Source organism: Tasmannia lanceolata, unplaced genomic scaffold, assembly GCF_043159265.1.
Source record: "Tasmannia lanceolata isolate RefF3 unplaced genomic scaffold, GAP_Taslan_0.1 ptg000025l, whole genome shotgun sequence".
Lineage (NCBI taxonomy): Eukaryota > Viridiplantae > Streptophyta > Magnoliopsida > Canellales > Winteraceae > Tasmannia > Tasmannia lanceolata.
In genome coordinates, this window is record NW_027518702.1 from 13,584,052 (window position 1) to 13,604,081 (window position 20,030).

A 20,030-nucleotide genomic window follows, 5' to 3' on the forward strand; every position below is an offset into this window, starting at 1 on the left:
ACCTCCATTCTTAAACCAACCCTATAGAATTTTTGTTTAGAGGGACCTTCAATTTATCATGTTATCTCGCTAAATTAACCATAATTATATCAACGCCCCCTAAAAAGAAAATTTTTTCCTAGAGAAAATTTCCGTCAGAAATGTTTTTTTTGCAATCCAAACAGGTCTTTAGGAAAATAGTTTTTGCTTCCATATTTTAGAGGAAAATAGTATATTTGCAGTGTTGTAGAAGGAAATTCTTATGCCTATCTAATTAAAAATTGAACAGCTGTGGTTAAAGGTTTTTTTTTTTTTTTTTTTCATGTGTAATTAAAAAATGGAAAATCAAGATATTTTGGAAAAAAATTTCTTTTTCAAACTTTTCCAGAAAATTTCTGCAATCCAAACATGGCCTTAAGTAATGTTTGGTTGTCAGGGGGTGTCGTTACCACTATAGAGAGAGAGAGGGAGGGCGGGGGGGCATCATTCCCAAGCAATCCAAGCAAAATTCAACTTTTTTGTGATCCAGTTATTTCAATGCTAACCAGACTAAGAGTTTTACTAAAGTAACACCCAAATGCCAAGCAAGATCTCTAAGCTATCCTGGCTTTTGTACAACCAAACACAGAGTTTTACTAGCGTAACACCCAAATGCCAATCAAGACCCCTAAGCTATCCTGGCTTTTGTACAACCAAACAATCAGCTAAGCTCGATCATCATTAAAAGCACTTTAATCTAAATCATCTCAATAGAATAGACGGTCAAGATGTGTCACTGTAGTTTAAGTGAGTCGCACCCTACAGTAGCATTTCTATTGCTTTCAAAGACTAACGATTCCAATATGGTCTCAATAGCCAATAAGAAAATGGATCGAAGTGCAGTGCCATTATCAAAACAGCAAGTGTCGATAAACATTTCTCTACATATGGCTCTGTTCACTTGCGTTCCCCCCTTTTAGGGATTTCATTTCTGACAAAAAACACACGGATTTCGTTTCCCTGGAAAACTAGAGCAAAACGAAGTGCAAGCAGTTTCCCTGGAAACCTTTTCCTGGGCAAGTGAACAGTCCAGAAACAGTCTGGGGAAACCTTTTCTTGCACAGATTCCCTGAATTTCTTTTCCTAATGCCACGTCAGATCCCCGGAAAACATTTTCTTTTCCTTTCCCGGGAAAACAAGTGACCAGATCCATAGTGATTCTTTCCTAAAGCTTTCGAAGAACACATATAATATGGTCCTATTTGTCCTGTTTGGCACCGGTATAGGAGAATCCAAGGATAGCTAGATTATCCGGTAAATTGAAAAAGTCACGATATTCTATGATTTTTTTGATAAAACAAAAAAAATCCCAAAATTTTGTGAAGACATTGAAAAATTACCGAGATATCTTCATATGTATCTCTCATAAAAAATATCCCCTTAAATTCATGATATTATTTGTTCGAATTTTGTTCTTAAATTTTATATTTTTATATATTACAAATATTTATTTCCCAATTTCTTCTAATATAAATATAAATACCAAAAATAACAAAAAATTAAAATATCCCAAGATGCACCCTTCTAGAGAATTTCCGGAGACAAATTTTTCTGCCTGTATCAGATCACAATGGACATGTGGCAATCGGCGGGACCCACTATCACCAATGAAAGCAGTGGTCCCAATCGCGTACACATGGCACATGTGGGGCCCAATGTTTATTACTCTTTTTACAAAGAAAGTTATTAACAGCAATTCTGCAAACACTTGGGAGATTTGATAAATAAGCAAATAAAAGTTTTATTTTTTATTTGAAAGCTTCTTCTCAGAAAACTGTTTGTATATATAAGTTTCCCAAAACCAATTTCTTTCTCCATGGTCTTTTTCTTTTTAATTTCCTGGAATTTGCTGTAAACCATTTGGTGTAAAACTCAAAAGCAAAATCTGCTAATAGATATTTGTAAACTCATTGTTCCAAAGTTTGTACAAGACCAGAAAAGCTACCCAGCCTAAACTATAAAAACTAGAGAAGAAAAAGAAACATACAACTAGAGAAGAAAAAGAAACATACTCTTTTCTCCTTATTTGTTGTGAACATATTGCTCTGAGAAGAAAAGGAAACATACAACTAGAGAAGAAAAAGAAACATACTCTTTTCTCCTTATTTGTTGTAAACATATTGCTCTGAGAGTTTTTTGACACTATTTAAGTAGAGCCAGAGTGCATTGATAGATGAGCATCACCATCTATATGGTGAAGATCATCATCCATCTCAGGGAATAAAAGTAAGTTTCCCTGCAAACAAAAAATCAAATCAAATCAAAGTTGATCAAGTAAATCCAAACCAATTATTCCTAGTTGTGCTGCAATAAAATTGATGAAATCTGAACCCAACTAGTGTCAGGATTAGACTTTATCAATTTGAGCCGGCCTAGATCCTTTCTCCTTCTTCATGAAAATTTTCTAAAGGATTCATTAGCCGACCCAACTAGTTTGGGACAAAGGCTTAGTTGAGTTGAGTTGAGAATTATACGTTTTGTAATTATTTTTTATTAACTTAATTTTGTGTGGCTTTAGTGTTTTTTTTTTATCTTGGAACTACCCGTTTTATAACTACATATAACCCGGCAGCAGAATTTCCCTCATGAATTACCATTCGAGGAGAAAGATACAAAACTCCATAAACCCCAACTTCCACAAGATTCTAGATCACCTTCCTTTATATATATATATATATATATATATATATATATATATATATATATATATAAATATATGTGTGTGTGTGTGTGTGTGTGTGTATATTGAGAGAGAGAGAGAGAGAGAGAGAGAGAGAGAGAACTGTTGGTGAGCTTAAGCGCCCCATTTTTTGATGCGCTTAAGTTGTTATAACGCCTTCCATTGGTGCGCTTAAGCGGGACCGAGCGGGACCCAAACATTTAAACGAATGGGAGGCGTTATAACAACTTAAGCGCACCAACAATTTTCTCATATATATATATATATATATATATATATATATATATATATATATATATAGAGAGAGAGAGAGAGAGAGAGAGAGAGAGAGAGAGAGAGATATGAGGAAAGTGTCTCTAGTCCGCCGACCAAAAAACACAGAGGGCCCATGTTGTTTGGTTGATCCAAATCATTCATTTGATGGGCCCTGACATAGATAGGGTGTGCCCAAAAAATTATCTCCGTAGGATCATCCTAACCCTTAGATTTGTGGAGGTTAAAATGGACGCGTATAAACCCTATAGATATGGTGTGCCCAAAAACACAGTGGCTCCACGTTGTTTGGATGATCCAAGTCATTTATTTGATGGACCCTGACATAGATAGGGTGTACCCAAAAAATCATCTCCATAGGATCATTCTTACCCTTCGATTTTTTGGGCACACCCTATCTATGTCAGGGCCCATCAAATGAATGCTTTGGATCATACAAACAATGTGGGTGTTTTTGGTCGGCGGACTAGAGAAGGTTCTCTAGTATATACTCAGAAACCTTTATCTGATATATATATATATATATATATGAGAAAAGAGAGTGTACACCCTGGTGTAAATAGGGCGTGTGCACCCTACTTAAAATTCCAGCGCCTTTTTGTTTCAGCCGTCGGATGGAATTGATCTCCACCGTACATGCTTTTAAAAACGAAAACCCAACGAAGTTAGGTCTCTTCTTACGATTTCTTCTCGAGAGAGAAATCCCCCATCTCTACGTTTTCTTCTCTGTAAACCCCTAATCCTTAGGGGTCTCTCTCTCTCTCTCTCTCTCTCTCTCTCTCTCTATTTTTCGTTTTTAGGGGTTCTTTGGTTTCTTTGTTTTTTTAGGGATCTTTTCTTCCGTCTCTCCCATCTCCACCTCCGGCGCGAAGAAACCTCCGACGGGCTAAAGTTCTCGGCATCTCCACCTCCGTTACACAGGTACTCTCTCTCTCTCTCTCTCTCTCTCTCTCTCTCTTTATTTTTCGTTTTTTAGGGTTTCTTTGGTTTCTTTGTTTTTTTAGGGATCTTTGTTCGAGAACAGGGGTTTAGGTTGTTAGGGACCTCTGTAATGACTGACTCCCTATTTTCTGATGGGGTGTAAGTTCTTCTTTTTTTTCTTTTTCTTTTTTGACATTTGGGGGTTTTTTTTAATACAAATCCCTAACTGTGGATGTTGGTGGAAGTGGAAGATCCTTTGAAAATCCCACCTAGCACATTTCATTGGTTTCTTTTATTTTTATAAATGTTGAAAATTTTTGAGGGGGCTGAAATTGTTGAGTTTTGTAGTGGTCATATTGCAATGGATTTGGAAAGTAGAGATGCACAATGTTTTGAAATTTTTAGATGCTCATGACCTTGTAGTGTTTGATGAAATGCCTCAATCCCTTCTACTGTTTGATGAAATGCCTCAGTGTTTGATTAAATGCCTTGTAGTGTTTGATGAAATGCCTCAATCCCTTCTACTGTTTGATGAAATGCCTCAGTGTTTGATTAAATGCCTTGTAGTGTTTGATGAAATGCCTCAGTGATTTGGAGTTAATGAGGTTTGGTTCTCTAAAGTATTGCCTTGTAGCGTTTGCTAAGTGTTGTCCATTGAAGAGATTTTTTTCTCTAAGCACATGTTATTTATGGTTGCACCGAGCTCTTGTTCATTGATTCACTTTGAGAGGCTTTTGCTTGCAACAATCTTCTTCTGGTTCTTTAGCTCAAATGGAAGAGCACTTGAGAAACATTGCCTAACCTACCTGTAATCTTGTCATTTTTTTTTTAATTTAAATTTTACAGTCATCTTTAGCCCTACCTAAATGTACAGTATTAAGGCCCTGTTTGTTTAAGATTATGACAACAGCCCTACCTACCTGTACAGTATTAAGGCCCCATTTCAAAACAGATTAAGTTTCATAAAATTTCTAAAACGCAAATCATATAATTTCTTTGATATATAAACATGTTATTCCTTAAAGTTTAATTGTTATATTTTTATAAGAAGCTGTTGAAATTGATTGATTTATCATCATTTTCATGAAACTCTCCATTTCTGTCAAATAGCTCAATGTCTATTTAGGGCAGTGTATCAATTTTTTTCTATAATATGGGTTATATCTTGTCCTTTTTATCTCTCTGTGATTTTTTTTTTCTTTCATCGAAGGGTATGCAACTTGTCTAGAGTTAATGGATCCGTTGGGGCTATCAATTGAGGAGGTCGACGCGAATATGTTAATTACCTTTGATGATACACTGTTGCAAGTTGATGGATTATATGAAGCTATTGGGAATAGAGGAATGTTTGTTGATGAGGAGGAAGCTGAGGAGGCTTTAGTTACTGTTGATAATGAGGGGGGATGTAGTGGTACCGTCGAGACACCTAATAAGTATAAGGGTGGGAGCATTACAGTTAACAAACCTTTTGTAGGGCAACTCTTTGACAATTCTGAAGAGGCATACGCATTTTATAATTTTTATGGCTTGGCGACTGGCTTTGGAGTAAGGAAATGCAAGACTAATAGGTCGATGGCAACAGGAGATATTATACGGAGAAGATATGTTTGTGATAGAGAAGGATGGAAAAAAATTAATGACAAGATATCGACGGATAGGGAAGTGAAGCGGCGTCGCACTGTAAGGGAGGGTTGTAAGGCGAAGATGGAAATCAAGTTAACAAAAGATGAGAAGTGGGAGGTGAGAACCTTTATAGACGATCATTGTCATGACCTTACTACAAGGTCATGAGCATCTAAAAATTTCAAAACATTGTGCATCTCTACTTTCCAAATCCATTGCAATATGACCACTACAAAACTCAACAATTTCAGCCCCCTCAAAAATTTTCAACATTTATAAAAATAAAAGAAACCAATGAAATGTGCTAGGTGGGATTTTCAAAGGATCTTCCACTTCCACCAACATCCACAGTTAGGGATTTGTATTAAAAAAAAACCCCAAATGTCAAAAAAGAAAAAGAAAAAAAAGAAGAACTTACACCCCATCAGAAAATAGGGAGTCAGTCATTACAGAGGTCCCTAACAACCTAAACCCCTGTTGTCGAACAAAGATCCCTAAAAAAACAAAGAAACCAAAGAAACCCTAAAAAACGAAAAATAAAGAGAGAGAGAGAGAGAGAGAGAGAGAGAGAGAGAGAGTACCTGTGTAACGGAGGTGGAGATGCCGAGAACTTTAGCCCGTCGGAGGTTTCTTCGCGCCGGAGGTGGAGATGGGAGAGACGGAAGAAAAGATCCCTAAAAAAACAAAGAAACCAAAGAACCCCTAAAAACGAAAAATAGAGAGAGAGAGAGAGAGAGAGAGAGAGAGAGAGACCCCTAAGGATTAGGGGTTTACAGAGAAGAAAACGTAGAGATGGGGGATTTCTCTCTCGAGAAGAAATCGTAAGAAGAGACCTAACTTCGTTGGGTTTTCGTTTTTAAAAGCATGTACGGTGGAGATCAATTCCATCCGACGGCTGAAACAAAAAGGCGCTGGAATTTTAAGTAGGGTGCACAGGCCCTATTTACACCAGGGTGTACACTCTCTTTTCTCTATATATATATATATATATATATATATAGAGAGAGAGAGAGAGAGAGAGAGAGAGAGAGTAGATAACATATCTACTCTGTCGGCCCAAAATACAGGGGGGGGCACATTTTTTGGATGACCCAAACCGTTCATTTGATAGACCCTGACATTGATAGGGTGTGCCCAAACAATCAGCTCCATAGCTGATTTTGGATCATCCTAACCCTTCAATTTGTGGAGGCTAAAAATGGACAGATTTGTGGAGGTCTATACCCGTCCATTTTAACCTCCACAAATCGAATGGTTGGGATGATCCTATGGAGCTGACTTTTAGGCCACACCCTATATATATCTTGAGCATACAATTTCAAACTCAGAAAATGTTAAATCATTGTGAAGGGACCAAAAATTCTAACAAAAATTTATGTGGATGTCAAATTTTAAAGTTGAACTACTAAGTCACACGCCTGAAAAGAGGATTAAGCAAAAGCAATTAAATAATGCACAATACCATAAAGAACAGAAAAATGAAGGATATAAAGTTGGATAACTACCTTCATCACAGCTCATCTTTCACCGAGTCGGATTGTACAGCTGCATCCCGATTCTTTTGGACAAAATCAATGATGTCTTCCTTAGACCTATTACCGTCATATTGCACAAGGTTGCCGCTTGCAGACGAAAAATATAAAGTTGGGAAGCCTTGAACCTCAAAAACATCATTTGGGATATCATTTGCAGTTGCATCCTAGGAAATTATTATCCGATAACAAAGAGCCATGTCAGAAAGAAATTATTCAATTACAAATAAACTGAAGAAACAAGACAGAAATAATGCATAAATATTTCTAGAAGTTCAAAATATGTAGATGGTGGAAGAATCTTCATTCAAGGACCTATTTCATAAAGTGCCACCGATGAGGCAAAATAAGTTAAAAGAAAAATAACCACAACAGTAGGAATTGAAAAGGGAAGAAATATTCCATAGATGATATAAATTTAAAAAGGAGCAATTGAAATCGACCTATTATTCTTGTAAACTCCTAAAACATGATGGATTGAAGAATAATAACGAAAGGAACTGAAAATTAATTCAAGCATTGTAGAGGATTTTCCATTTTTTAGGAATATTTATGACTTTGGCATGTAGTTCCCCAATGAACCATTTGCAAGATGCAAGGGGAAGGTTCAGGTCCTAGCAGCTAAAGTGAAGGTGATGCTTCCAACAGTTGGTTGGTAAGCATATATACGTTGTCAACATTTAAAAGAAAATAACGCCATCTCCAACAGCTTAAGCTTTTGGAGGATTTGGTCGTTTCACCTGGTATCAGAGCAAATGTCTCGGGTTCAAAACTCCTTGCTATTAAAAATCCACATATAATGGCCAGCCCAAAAGAGGGGCCACGCGGGAGTGGGAGTGTTAACCTTTAAAAGATTAAATAACGCCATCTCCAACCGCTTAAACTTTTGGAGTAATTGGTCGTTTCACATACTTGACTAAGACTATACCTTCAATGCATGATCTACCAAAATACAAGCGGGATGGTTGGGAAGCTCATATAGTTGACCATCACATATGTCGTGCGGCTAGTCAGTTCATGCATTAATCATGTCTTCATCGCTGGGAAGCTGCTCTTTGCATAGTTTGCTATCTCAAAGGACCTGCAGGAAAAGGATTGTTGAATCGAAATCATGGACACTTGGAGGTAACAGGATATTGTGATGCAGACTAAGCGAGATCCCCGAAGGACAGAAAATCAACTAGTGGCTATTGTATGTTTGTTCGTAGTAACCTAGTGACTTGGAGGAGCAAGAAACAATCAATGGTGGAGACTTCCAAGGCCACTACTACACCATTTGTACGTTTTACTTCTCATTTTGCCAACATCTTCACCAAAGAAGCCGGTTTCAATGATATTGTGGGCAAGCTGGTCAGGCTTGATATTTACGCATCAACTTGAGGAAGAGTGAATAAGAATATATGGGGTCATCATATATAAAGAGAGTTATGGTTTTTTATGTTGTACTAAGGGAGAGAGAATGGGTTCTTGTCTGCCAAATGTCAAGTGTTAAGTCCATCAAATGACTTCGAAAGTGGGGCCCCTTCTTTCTTTTTGGGGCTTTGTTAGTGAAAAACGAGGTACATGAATTGGGTTTCCTCTTTCTCCACATTTCATCTTCCTTCTTTGCCCCTTATTTCTTCTTTGTCGGTTGAGAGTATGTTTTAGGTTAATAACAAGTTTAAAATGGAAGCTTTTGGCCATGAACTTTCCATCAATCCTATACAACTATTAGTTTTTGGTAGGGAAAAATAAAAACAAGATCATTATCAACTTGAATCAAGACTGAATATGACCAGCAGCAAAAAGGAAGAACAAAGATGCATTGAACATCAGGTATCAATTATTTAGACAGCTCAATAATAATGAACAATTTTATAAAACTTGTACTACTCAAAAACTCCCCTGAGGCAAAATGAAGCCAAAAAAGGCTACTCAATGCTTGACTACTGAGTTCAAATTAACCAGGTGAGTAAACTAGGTTTTTTTTTTGGAGTCAATTGGGCCAACAAACCAGGACCACTTGTGCTGAACATGTGAGTTTACAAACATAAATAATGAATGACAAAAGGCGCAGTACAAATTTAAAGGCTTTGTGAATTGCCAACTCAACCCCATCTTATATAATTAAAAATCAACACAACTGAGTCAAACCAATGAATAATGAGAATAACATAAAGGAATTGCAGCAACACACACACACACACACACCAAAATAATATTAATAATAACAATAATAATAACAGCAGCCTTATGGGTGAAAGCATAATTTTCTAGGTGTCACAGCCTAAACTTTAATATTTATCAGAAAATCAGCTAGCAGGAGATAGATTAAATTATTGTTGCATTGGAGAATTCAAAAGTAATAAAGCAACTAAAACCGATTGATGCTTGCCACTATTGGAATAAAAATTTTTATCAATGAAATAATGAGGACACAATATATATAATAATGCCTAAATGGGCAAAGGAGAAAGATTACTATCTTTGCAATGACCACGTCTGCATCACTTTCAAATGAGACAGCCACTTCATCTAAAATGGGAGCTAGTTTCTTGCAATGTCCACACCAAGGTGCATAAAACTCAAGCAGAACTGCAGGAAAAAATTCCTGTCATACTATTTTGATAGGCAAAAATTTACAAAAAGCAGCAATAAGAGTGAAAATATTGAAAAGCGGGAGAAATAGAGAGTTCATATGCTACAAGTGTACATAAGACAATTGTTAATGGAATATGCATTTCACATGTGAGGCGGAGGTACGAGTAGTGCATCAAGGTATCAAATTTTTGGAAAAGGACATCCTGGATAAAGTGGTGGTGGAGGTAGATTCACTTAACGTTATTCGGTGAAATTCAATAAACCATGAGAATGGAAAATAACATGGAACAATATCTTACAAGAAATGCGATAGGTATGTACCATTTTTTCCAGAGTTAAAAACTACATCATGAAGGTTGTCAGCAACAACAATCTTGACAGGTTCAATGTTAACTTCAGGAATAGGCTCTGACTTTGTGAAAGGCATTAAGCTTCCATCCTGCATACACGTAGTCAAGTAAGAAAATCCATGATGGCTAAATGAAGACAGAAATCCCATAGCTGTGATGGTTTACTGCCTATGCCACAGATATCGTTCTCCGGAATTTCTCGGCAAGGGAAATCTCGAGATATATTAATTTTCTTATTTTTTCGGGTTTATACCAGGAAAAATGATAAAAATAAATTATTTAATATATATATATATAAGAGAGAGAGAGAGAGAGAGAGAGAGAGAGAGAGAGAATGCTCGAGTGCAGGAAACATGGTGGGCCCACATTTTTTTGGGTGATCCTAAGCATTCATTTGAAAGGCCCCATCATGTATGAGGTGTGTACCAAAAATCAGCTCCATTGGATCAACCTAACCATTCCATTTGTGGGGTGAAAAAAATGTGCAGATTTAGGGACAAACAATCTCCGTTCATTTTCTTTCCCACAAATGGACACCCTAAGATGATCCAATGGAGCTGAGTTTTGGTACACAACCCATCCATGATGGGGGTTCAAATGAATGCAGGATCACCCAAAAAAATGTGGGCCCACCCTTGTTTCCTGCACTCAAGCGGCTCGAGTGCAGGAACTGTTTACTCGTCTACGAAGCACGGGTATGGGTACGGGGTGCGGGTACGACACGACACGGGTACGTGATTTGCCAAAAAAACCGGGTGCGGGTACGTTCGGGTACGCCGAATATAATAATATATTTTATTATATATTTATAAAAATTTTAAAAAAAAAATTTGTAGAGCAATCAAATAACAATAACATCACCAAAATGGAAATTTCTAATATTACTCTTCATTTCATAAGTGATTAAGTTCCATATTTCATAACATGAGGCATCAATACATCATTCATTAGAAAAAAAAGTCTGTCACCAGTGTGTTGACCAGTGCCTGACAAGATGAATAATTTTTAGAGACCAAATTATGAGATTTTTTTTACCGGACTTTTGGGATTTAATAATGTTTGGACAAAATAGATTTTATTAATTTTTAAAATTTGAAAAATACCCCACCGTTTGGAAGTTAAGAAAGTTAAAATTTTGACCCGACCCTTTTTCTTTGAATTTTGTACTAGAACTGGAGAGTTGACTTTTTTTCCTTTTAGATTTGGGTGTTGAAACTATTTTTAATAAATCCAAAAGGGGGGTATTCCGTTATTTACATGTAAATCTTAAGTAAATGGACAATAAAATAGTAAAGACATTTAGAGAGAAGTACAGGAGAGGAAAGAGCAGGACGTGTCGGGTGCGGGAGCCCCGGGAGAGTACCAATGCTTCCTAGTTACTCGTATATGTGTGTGTGTGTGTGTGTGTGTGTGAGAGAGAGAGAGAGAGAGAGAAGTGTTCCTACACGATCGTGTAGATAAGTTATCTACTACGTCGCCTTAAAACACAGTGGGCCCACATTGTTTGGGTGATCCAAACCATTTATTGGATGGGTCCTCACATAGATATGGTGTGCCCAAAAAATTAGCTCCATAGGATAATCCTAACTCTTCGAATTGTGGAGGTAAAAAATGGACAGATTTGTGAAGGTTTATACCCGTCCATTTTAACCTCCACAAATCGGAAGTTTGGGATGATCCTATGGAGCTGACTTTTTGTCACACCCTATCTATGTGAGGGCCCACCAAATGAATGGTTTGCATCACCCAAAGAATGTGGCCCCCCCACTGTATTTTATGCCGACGGAGTAGATAACAGGAACACTAAAAATAAAAATATCGTAAAAATATCATAATAATATTGTGATATTATCACGATATTTCTGATAAAAATGAAAATATTGCTATATTTTTAAAATCTCGTTATTATTTCGGGATTTTATCGTTTTATCAAAATGTGGCGATAAAAACACGATATTCTGATTATATCGGAGATATTTGTGACAGGTTACTGCCTCAACCATAAGAAACAGGCAGAAAGATTAAATTTGACACTGGATGAGCCGGGGCCTATGAGCAATTTGAACTTCAACACAGTAATGCTGTAATGCATTCAGAATGACCCCAAAAAGTCTGAAAAGAAAGGAGCAGAACTATTACCATGTATTCTTTCAACCAAGGTGCAATATGATCTGGTTCCAAATTTTGTTTGAGGTATTTCTTGCCATCTTTATTTTGTATGATGATGAGGGGCGCCTGGTCATCTTTAAGGCCAAAGTACTGTTCATACAAACAAAGTAGAAAATAGGACATCAAAAAACCATGTAAGAGACTGGGTACCAACAAAAAAATATTATTGATCTAAGTACAAAGAAAATAACCTGGAAGGCATTTTCACTAGCTTCAAGATCACCCAACAAAAAGCTTATGCCCTTTCCTTTGTAATGCTTGGCAACATCATGGTATTCCGATTTTAAAGCCTCAAAATGCTCACCGCTGAAATTCAAGAAGAACATGGCCTACCAATTCGGAAATGCACACAGAAACATGTAAGTACCAGATATAATAATGCAGCATTACATGTGGCTGCATTATCCTATATATATATATATATATATATATATATATATAATCTAAAGGATTCATTTTAGCCGACCCCAACTGGTTTGGGACAAAGGCTTTGTTGAGTTGAGTTGAGTTGTATGTCTAGTGTGTGTGCGTGTGTATATATATACTAGTAAAAAACCCCGTGTGATGCACGGGCCGACAAAGAACTGTACGGACCACGTCATAGGTTGATCCAAACCGTCCATGTGATGGAACACAACATAAATAGGTTGTCCCCAAAAATCATTTCCGTGGGCTGATCTAGCCCTCCAATCTATAGAGGTTTCCATAATTCCTCTTAAATCGGATGGTTAAGATCACCCTATAGATTGTTTATTAAAAAAGCATAAAGGAGGGGGGTAAGATTGAAATTATGTGGCTTTAATGGGTGCCTTTGTTAAAAAGCATAAAGGAGGGGGTAGGATTGAAAATATGTGGGTTGAATGGGTTGCATTTGTTAAAAAAAGTCAAAAAAAGTGATGTGTAATTCTCATAGAATTTTCAAAAAATTCAAAAAATTCTCTTCTTTTCTCTTCTGCTATATATATATATATATATATATATACAGAGAGAGAGAGAGAGAGAGAGAGAGAGAGAGAGAGAGAGAGAGAGAGAGAGAGGAATGCTAAACTGAGGGGCGCCCCCATGGCTGCATGGGACAGTTATGCATTTAATACACTTTGACTTGCAGCCATTATAAATTCACAACCATCTCATGCAGCCATTATATGCTATGGAGTGTAGCACAATATCATGCCACTGAGCACACCATGAATGCTCACCACTAGAACAGTAACTAAATATCACAAGAGAAGTCCTATGAGCAAGATGGAGTGTCAAATAAATCCGAATGTAACCTTGATGAAAAGACAGCAAGACAAATAGTGGAAACAAAAAACTGGAACTACAGGTTTAACTTTGTGTCAAGTGCAATAAAATACCAAAACAGAAAACACCTTATATGCTGGGATTTGAAATACCAACACAGAAGGAAGAGGTCAATCCTGACCCTTTTTCTTTCCTTTCTTCTTGACCAAAAACCCACCTTATGTTGGGCTTTGATCTTGAGGACTCCATCAAAACGTAACCCCAACCTTTATCACCTTAAGTTGCCTACTGTTTCAAATACTACTTTGAGAAAATCCAAGTAATGTTTATTAATTTATCTCTATATGTAGTTTATATAGGTCTCTAGAGCTCTCCAAATCCACCTTATGCTGGGCTTTGATCTTGAGGACTCCATCAAAACATAACCCCAACATTTTATCACCTAATGTTACCTAGATACTACGTTGAGAAAATCCAGGTAATGTTTATTAATTTTTCTCCACAAGTAGTATATAGGTCTCTAGAGCTCTCCAATGTTAGCAGTAAGTAGACAAACTGGAAGAAGAAACAAAAAACTACATAAGATATTGCAGCCAACAAGAAAAAGTAAAGCATTACCTGAGCATTAGGGCTGTTGAAGAATTTTACAACAAAAGGGTGATTGCTGGGATCCTTGTCAAAGACAGTCAAAATAGGAACACTAGCTTCTTCAACAAATTTCTCCATAGCATCCACATGAAAATCCTGTGAGGGCATCATAACCACAAATGTGGAGCAGTTTATAGTAAACAAATGAATAGAAAAGACTCCCATCTTCATTAAAAAAGAAAATAAAAGAGGAAGAGGTAAAATATAAACTTGGGTATCCAACACACCTCGAAATCAACAACAAGCTCATCAAATGGCTTGAACAACCTGACTACAGGTCGATTTACTGTTGAATCCCCTCGTGGAAGAATTCCAGCGTCCAAGGTATGACCAAAATTATAGTCAGAACGCAATTTCTCGGCTAAGGTCGTATAATTTTCAAACTCCTCCCCATGAAATTTGGAGAACACCCCAACCTATATGAAGGGTCCAACCAAATTATTATTGTAGGCATTTAAAAAAAAATCCAAACATAGTAATAAAAAATAATAATAATGAAGCACTTACAATGATGATCTTGTCAGTGATAAGAGTAGTAGCATCTTCTACAGATTTAATTTCAAAAGAAGCGGGACCAACTTGCTTCTTCAAATACTCTACTATACCGTCAGCATTCCGAGGCCCCTTGTATTCTTGAATGGTTTTTCCTCCATCTCTTAAAATCTTAAGTGTGGGGAAACCCTTCACCTCGAACTCAGCTGCAAGGTCTTTGTTCACTTCATCATTGGCATCAACCTTAGCAAGCACGACCGGAGGTTCATGCTTACTCAGTATAGATGCAGCCTTCTCATACTGCAAGTAAAAGACCAAATTGAATGTGGAAACAAAAGACTACATAAACTACATAATCATCTCCATTTAAGGAATGTGAATTAATTCTGTGTGAAGGGACTACCTCAGGAGCGAGATTCTTACAATGCCCACACCTGTCAAGGAAGAGGGAAGAAATACACAATCAACAACAAAAGTGACCGAGCAGAAGTTTCTTCCATATAAAGTTTAGAATTAAAAGCCACAAAGATAATGTAAGTAGAACATGACATGTATAAGCTAGCAAATGCAGGATTTCATATAAATTATAAATGAGACCTCAATGTAAATATATGCATAAATGCAAGGTTTTTTTGCGTCCTCTAGATACTCCACTAAACTCATTAGAATTATCAAATGTTAAATTTTTCACGTAATGGAAACAATTAACAAAGTTTCGAATGATGAACCTGAACCTGCTTATCAAATTAGTCAGAATTTCCTGATAGTTCATGGCCAAAATTTGCAGTTCCGGGATCCATTTTCTTCATCAAATGGAAGCAAAATTACTTACTAATAAATAGAGAGCTCCCAAGTTTAAAAAAAAAACACTAAGATTTCAAGACGGGAAGTGACTTCATTTTTCAAAGAGTAATACATTCACTAAGGGGCCGTTTGGATACGCAGATTTTAGAATCTTGTATTTCCACAAAATTGTAGATGGGAGACGAGAGAAGAAAGAGACCAGCCGTCGTTTTCTGATTTCTCACCCTTCTTCCCGACAACAAGAGAGCAGGCGATTGTCCCATGTTTCCAGGCTTTAGAAATCTCAGGATGAGGGAGAGATTTCTAAAACCTGGATTTCTTACTTAAAATCCTAGAAACGCTGTCAGCATACCCCGGCAGCTTGATCATGACCGTCTTTTACACTATTTTCAAACTAAAACCTGGATTCTAAAATCCGTGCATCCAAACAGCTTCTCGTATCCAAACAGCCCCTATACGCTGATTTTAGAATCCGGGATTTCTTCAAAATTGTAGCTAAGAGACAAGAGAAGAAGCGGACCAGCCTTAACACTCGTTTTTGACTTCTTGCCCTTCTTTCCGTCAGCAAGAGAGTAGCAGATCCTCTCATATTTCCAGGTTTTAGAAATCTCAGGATGCGGGAGAGATTTCTAAAACATGAATTTCTCACTAAAAATCCAGAAAACGCTGTCAGGGCAGCATACAACAGCTTGATCATGAACCCTCTTTTACACTATTTTCAAACTAAAAAGCTGGATTCTAAAATCCGCGTATCCAAACAGCCCCTAAGTAACCAACCATTTCAAGGATCAGAAAAAGAATGGAACCATAAACCAACAACAAGCACAGTATGGAGAAATCCCAAAGTGGCCCACAATCTAACAAACATTTCACAGAACAACCAAATATTTTGAGATGCACCCATCATTGGACTAAGCAAAAGTAGATCAGGGAGGAGACAGTAACAACTTCTCAATTGTCAATAGGGAGTAATTCACAAAAACAAAAACAAAAACAAATTGAGAGAATCAATTCATTTAGAAACAATTATGAGGAAGAAACATAGAGAGAGAGAGAGAGAGAGAGAGAGAGAGAGAGAGAGAGAAATAAATTATACCAAGGGGCGTAGAACTCGACTACAATGAAGGGATTTTTGGTGACTGTATCAGAAAAATTTGAGGCGTCTAGAGTGAGAACGAACTCTCCTTCTACTCCCGTAGTGGCATCTGAAGAATCAGATTCAGAAGCTCCGCACAAAATCACCAAAAAGAAGAAGAAAAAGATCGAAACCCTAACCCTAGCCATGGTCAAACACAACCCTTGAACAAAATAGTGAAGCGAGCAGGGGACTATAAATAGGAAAGAGAGAGAGTAAAAAAATTAAAAAAAAAACGTTTCTTTAATTAATTAAAATTACTCATAATATCGACGGTTTTCCTTTCACGGCGGAGAACGGTTTATCATTTTTTTTTTGGGAGATGATGTTTTCACCCCCCTGCATTACGTGCACACCCCACTGATAACCTGATTTGACGTGAAAAGTGTGGCAACCAACTTTATGTCAAATCACGTTATAAAGGGTGGTGTGCAAGTACTGCGGGGGCTGAAAATATCATCACCCTTTTTTTTTTCTTTTTTACCTATTTTTAACGTTTTGACTTAGAAAAAGATACAGGTTAGTTAGAATAAGGTTCAATCGGAATCAATCCTCAGCTCCCCACTACATGTGATAAAGAGGAAAAGACCCATGAATTTACACCCCACTACTTAGTATGATCAAAACAGTTCAATTGATGGGCCAGCACCTAAATAGGGCGCACTCCACTACTCCTTAAATCACCCCCCTAGGGGGATCGTAACCCTCCGATCTGAAGGCCCACTTCTTAGGATGATCAGAACTGTTCATTTGATGGCCCCCCCATGTCAATAGCACACCGTAAATCATCGCTATATCGTGATTTTAACCCTTCGATTGGGGTATAATGTGCAGTCCCTTTTCAGATTGGACCATTAGGATCATCTTTTGGAGATGATTTACTAGATGGAAAACTATTTACGTGGTAGCCCATCAAATTAACGGTTTGATCATCGTAAGAAGTGGGTCCCACTTTACTTTCTGAAAAGAATGGGCTTCGGGCGAACATAGCATATAAAATCTATAGATAGAATATAGAATATTTTTAATACGGATCGATGGGTTAGGATCATCTTATGAAGATGATTTATGGGCTACGACCTATTTATGTGGCACCCATCAAATGAACAGCTTGGATCATCCTAAGAAGTGGGGCCCATTGTACTTTGGACTTCAGTCGCACGCAGTATAAAATCTATAGGGGATTTGCTAGGGTTCCATGCGAAAGGCGTTTTGCGGAACGTTTGTTGAATGAGAGAGCAGCCACATAGGCACACTCCCTACCAAATCCCAATCTATATATAGAAGATAGATAAGTAGTTTTGGGAAATGTTATCACCACAACCCTATTCTTCTGTAGTTTGGGAAATGTAATAACCTTTTAACTGATCTTTAAATACTAAAAGACAGGATGGGTTAGCAAAACTATAAAAATATGGTTGTGCTGATATTATTTTAAGGAGGTTAAGTGATATATTCGCCCCCTATTCTTCCCCACCCAGCCCTCTGTAGTGTATTTATGACCAATTTTTACACAAGAAGGGGGTTGCTCGGGGAAGAAAGGTTAGCGAATATATCATCTCCCTTCCTAAAAAACCATTACTTCTAATCACAAACGAGCTTAATAAATTGATTTTTTTATATGGCAGAAGCTCATCTAGTCCAGTATTTTTCAAAAAGTATTGTTCGGCTTACATCACAGGATGATCCAAACCGTCCACAAGGTAAATAGGTTGTGCCTAAAAATTCATTTCAATAGGATGGTCGTAGCCCTTAGATCTATAGAGGGATTGCATATTATGAAAAACCTCTATTGACGCCGACGGGTGGTCTGGGATCATCCTATGGAGATGATTTTTGGGGCACAACCTATTTACGCAGTGGCCCATGGTTTGGATCCTCCTATGGTGTAAGTTGTACAGTCCTTTTTGAAAAATACTGGATTATACGGGCTTATCCCATAAAAAATCTGAAATAAAGCAAAGAGTGTCATTATCAAATAGAGTGTGTGGACATCAAACCGAACATAATATACAAAGATACGTACGTATTCATAAAGGGCTTTTATAGAAAAACCAGTCCCGAAACAGCCGAAAATCTTGCTGTCGATTCTCTTTAAATTTATTGAAAGAGGAAGACTCAATCCAATCCATGTTTGGATTGCAAGAAAAACCTTTCTAATGGAGAATTTTTTCCCGAGAATTTTTTTTCTTTCCAGAGGGAAATTATATGACCATGGTTAATTTGCGGTATTATCATAAATTGAATGTATCTCCATTCTCCAACAAGTCTAAATTGCAAAAAGAAAATTTGCCTTTCTTAGGCCTCATCGAAACCCATGCCCCGAGAATAAAATGCTGTCATATGTTAATGAGATCTATGAAGGCTGGAATCATTTCTCCAACTATGCCTCTTCCATTAGAGGAAGAATTTGGATTCTTTGGAATCCGCAGTTGATCCAGGTTACAATTCTTCAGGAAAACGAGCAATCTGTCCACTCTCAAATCATATGCCTTCAAACCAACATTAGTTGCTCTGTCACAACTGTATATGCTCTGAACAAAGGAATTGATCGTAGACCTCTTTGGACTCATCTCTCCCAAATAGCTTCGAACATTTCGCATCCCTTACTCATATTTGGAGATTTCAATATCATTCGATATGAAGAGGAAAAAGGGGGGGGGGGGGGGGTTGGGCCCTCCAGAAGTGATGTTGAAGACTTCAACCGTTGTATTGATGATAACTTCCTTTCCGACCTAAGATCCTTTGGCCATTCCCTATCCTGGAACAATAAATCATTAACTGGAAATCTAAAACTTAGGAGGCTGGATAGAGCTTTAGTGAATGAAGAATGGTTATTCAATTTCCCTGCTTCTTTTGTCACTTACCTTCTCCCTGGCCTCTCTGATCATACCCCAATTGTTGCCCAACTCTTTAGACCATCTCCAAACCTGAAAAACCTTTCAAATTCTTTTCAATGTGGCTTGAAGATAAATCCTTATATCCAGTGGTGGAAAATGCCTGGAAAAAGGAGGTTGATGGTACACCCCTCTACAAAGTTACCCAAAAACTCAAAGAAGTCAAAGCTTGTATCAGAATATGGAATCAAAATGTCTTTGGGAGAATCGATATTCAAGCCCCTCGGATGAGGCAGAAACTTGCTTCTATTCAATCCCTTATTGCGGCCTCACCTATGGATCAATCTCTCAGAAATGAAGAACATCTCCTGAAAGATGAATATGTCAAGACTGCTAACAAAGAGGAGCAATTTTACAGGCAGAAATCCAGAAATAGCTGGTTGAATTTGGGTGACTCCAATACTGCCTACTTCCATTCTGTAGTAAAAGCTAGATTCAATAAGCTTAGTATCCAATGTTCTACCTATCCTGATGGGAGTACCACCACCAATCCGGATGAAGTTGCTCGTCTCATGACTGCATTCTTTGATAATCTGCACAATAATCAGAATTGCTCGAGAATTACTGATCCTGACCAGATTCCCGATCCTCTCATAGTTCTTTCCCAAGATGAAGCTACTTCCTTAACCAGAGAATGTTCCCCCGAGGAAATATGGCATACTA

General features: G+C 37.4%; 1 protein-coding gene across 1 annotated transcript; it reads right to left on the minus strand.

The window, feature by feature from the left end:
• Positions 1–1,877: 1,877 nt before the first annotated feature.
• On the minus strand, positions 1,878–16,651 carry LOC143857712 (protein disulfide-isomerase-like). Its single transcript, XM_077368160.1, has 11 exons — positions 16,432–16,651; positions 14,935–14,965; positions 14,547–14,831; positions 14,267–14,455; positions 14,010–14,135; positions 12,338–12,475; positions 12,117–12,236; positions 9,949–10,066; positions 9,509–9,621; positions 7,021–7,214; positions 1,878–2,254 (listed from the first exon to the last, which is right to left on the minus strand). The coding sequence occupies exons 1-10, from the start codon at positions 16,617–16,619 to the stop codon at positions 7,026–7,028; spliced, it is 1,497 nt and encodes a 498-aa protein (XP_077224275.1). The 5' UTR covers positions 16,620–16,651; the 3' UTR covers positions 1,878–2,254; positions 7,021–7,025.
• Between the last annotated feature and the right edge of the window lie 3,379 nt (positions 16,652–20,030).

What these genes read in the sequence shown, in the direction of transcription:
- LOC143857712 (XM_077368160.1), bottom strand. Translation starts at nt 16,619, where the DNA reads ATGGCTAGGGTTAGGGTTTCGATCTTTTTCTTCTTCTTTTTGGTGATT. An exon ending in CTAGTGAAAATGCCTTCCAG is followed by an intron (nt 12,237 to 12,337) that starts GTTATTTTCTTT and finishes TTGTATGAACAG; the next exon opens with TACTTTGGCCTTAAAGATGA. An exon ending in CTTGGTTGAAAGAATACATG is followed by an intron (nt 10,067 to 12,116) that starts GTAATAGTTCTG and finishes ACGTGTATGCAG; the next exon opens with GATGGAAGCTTAATGCCTTT.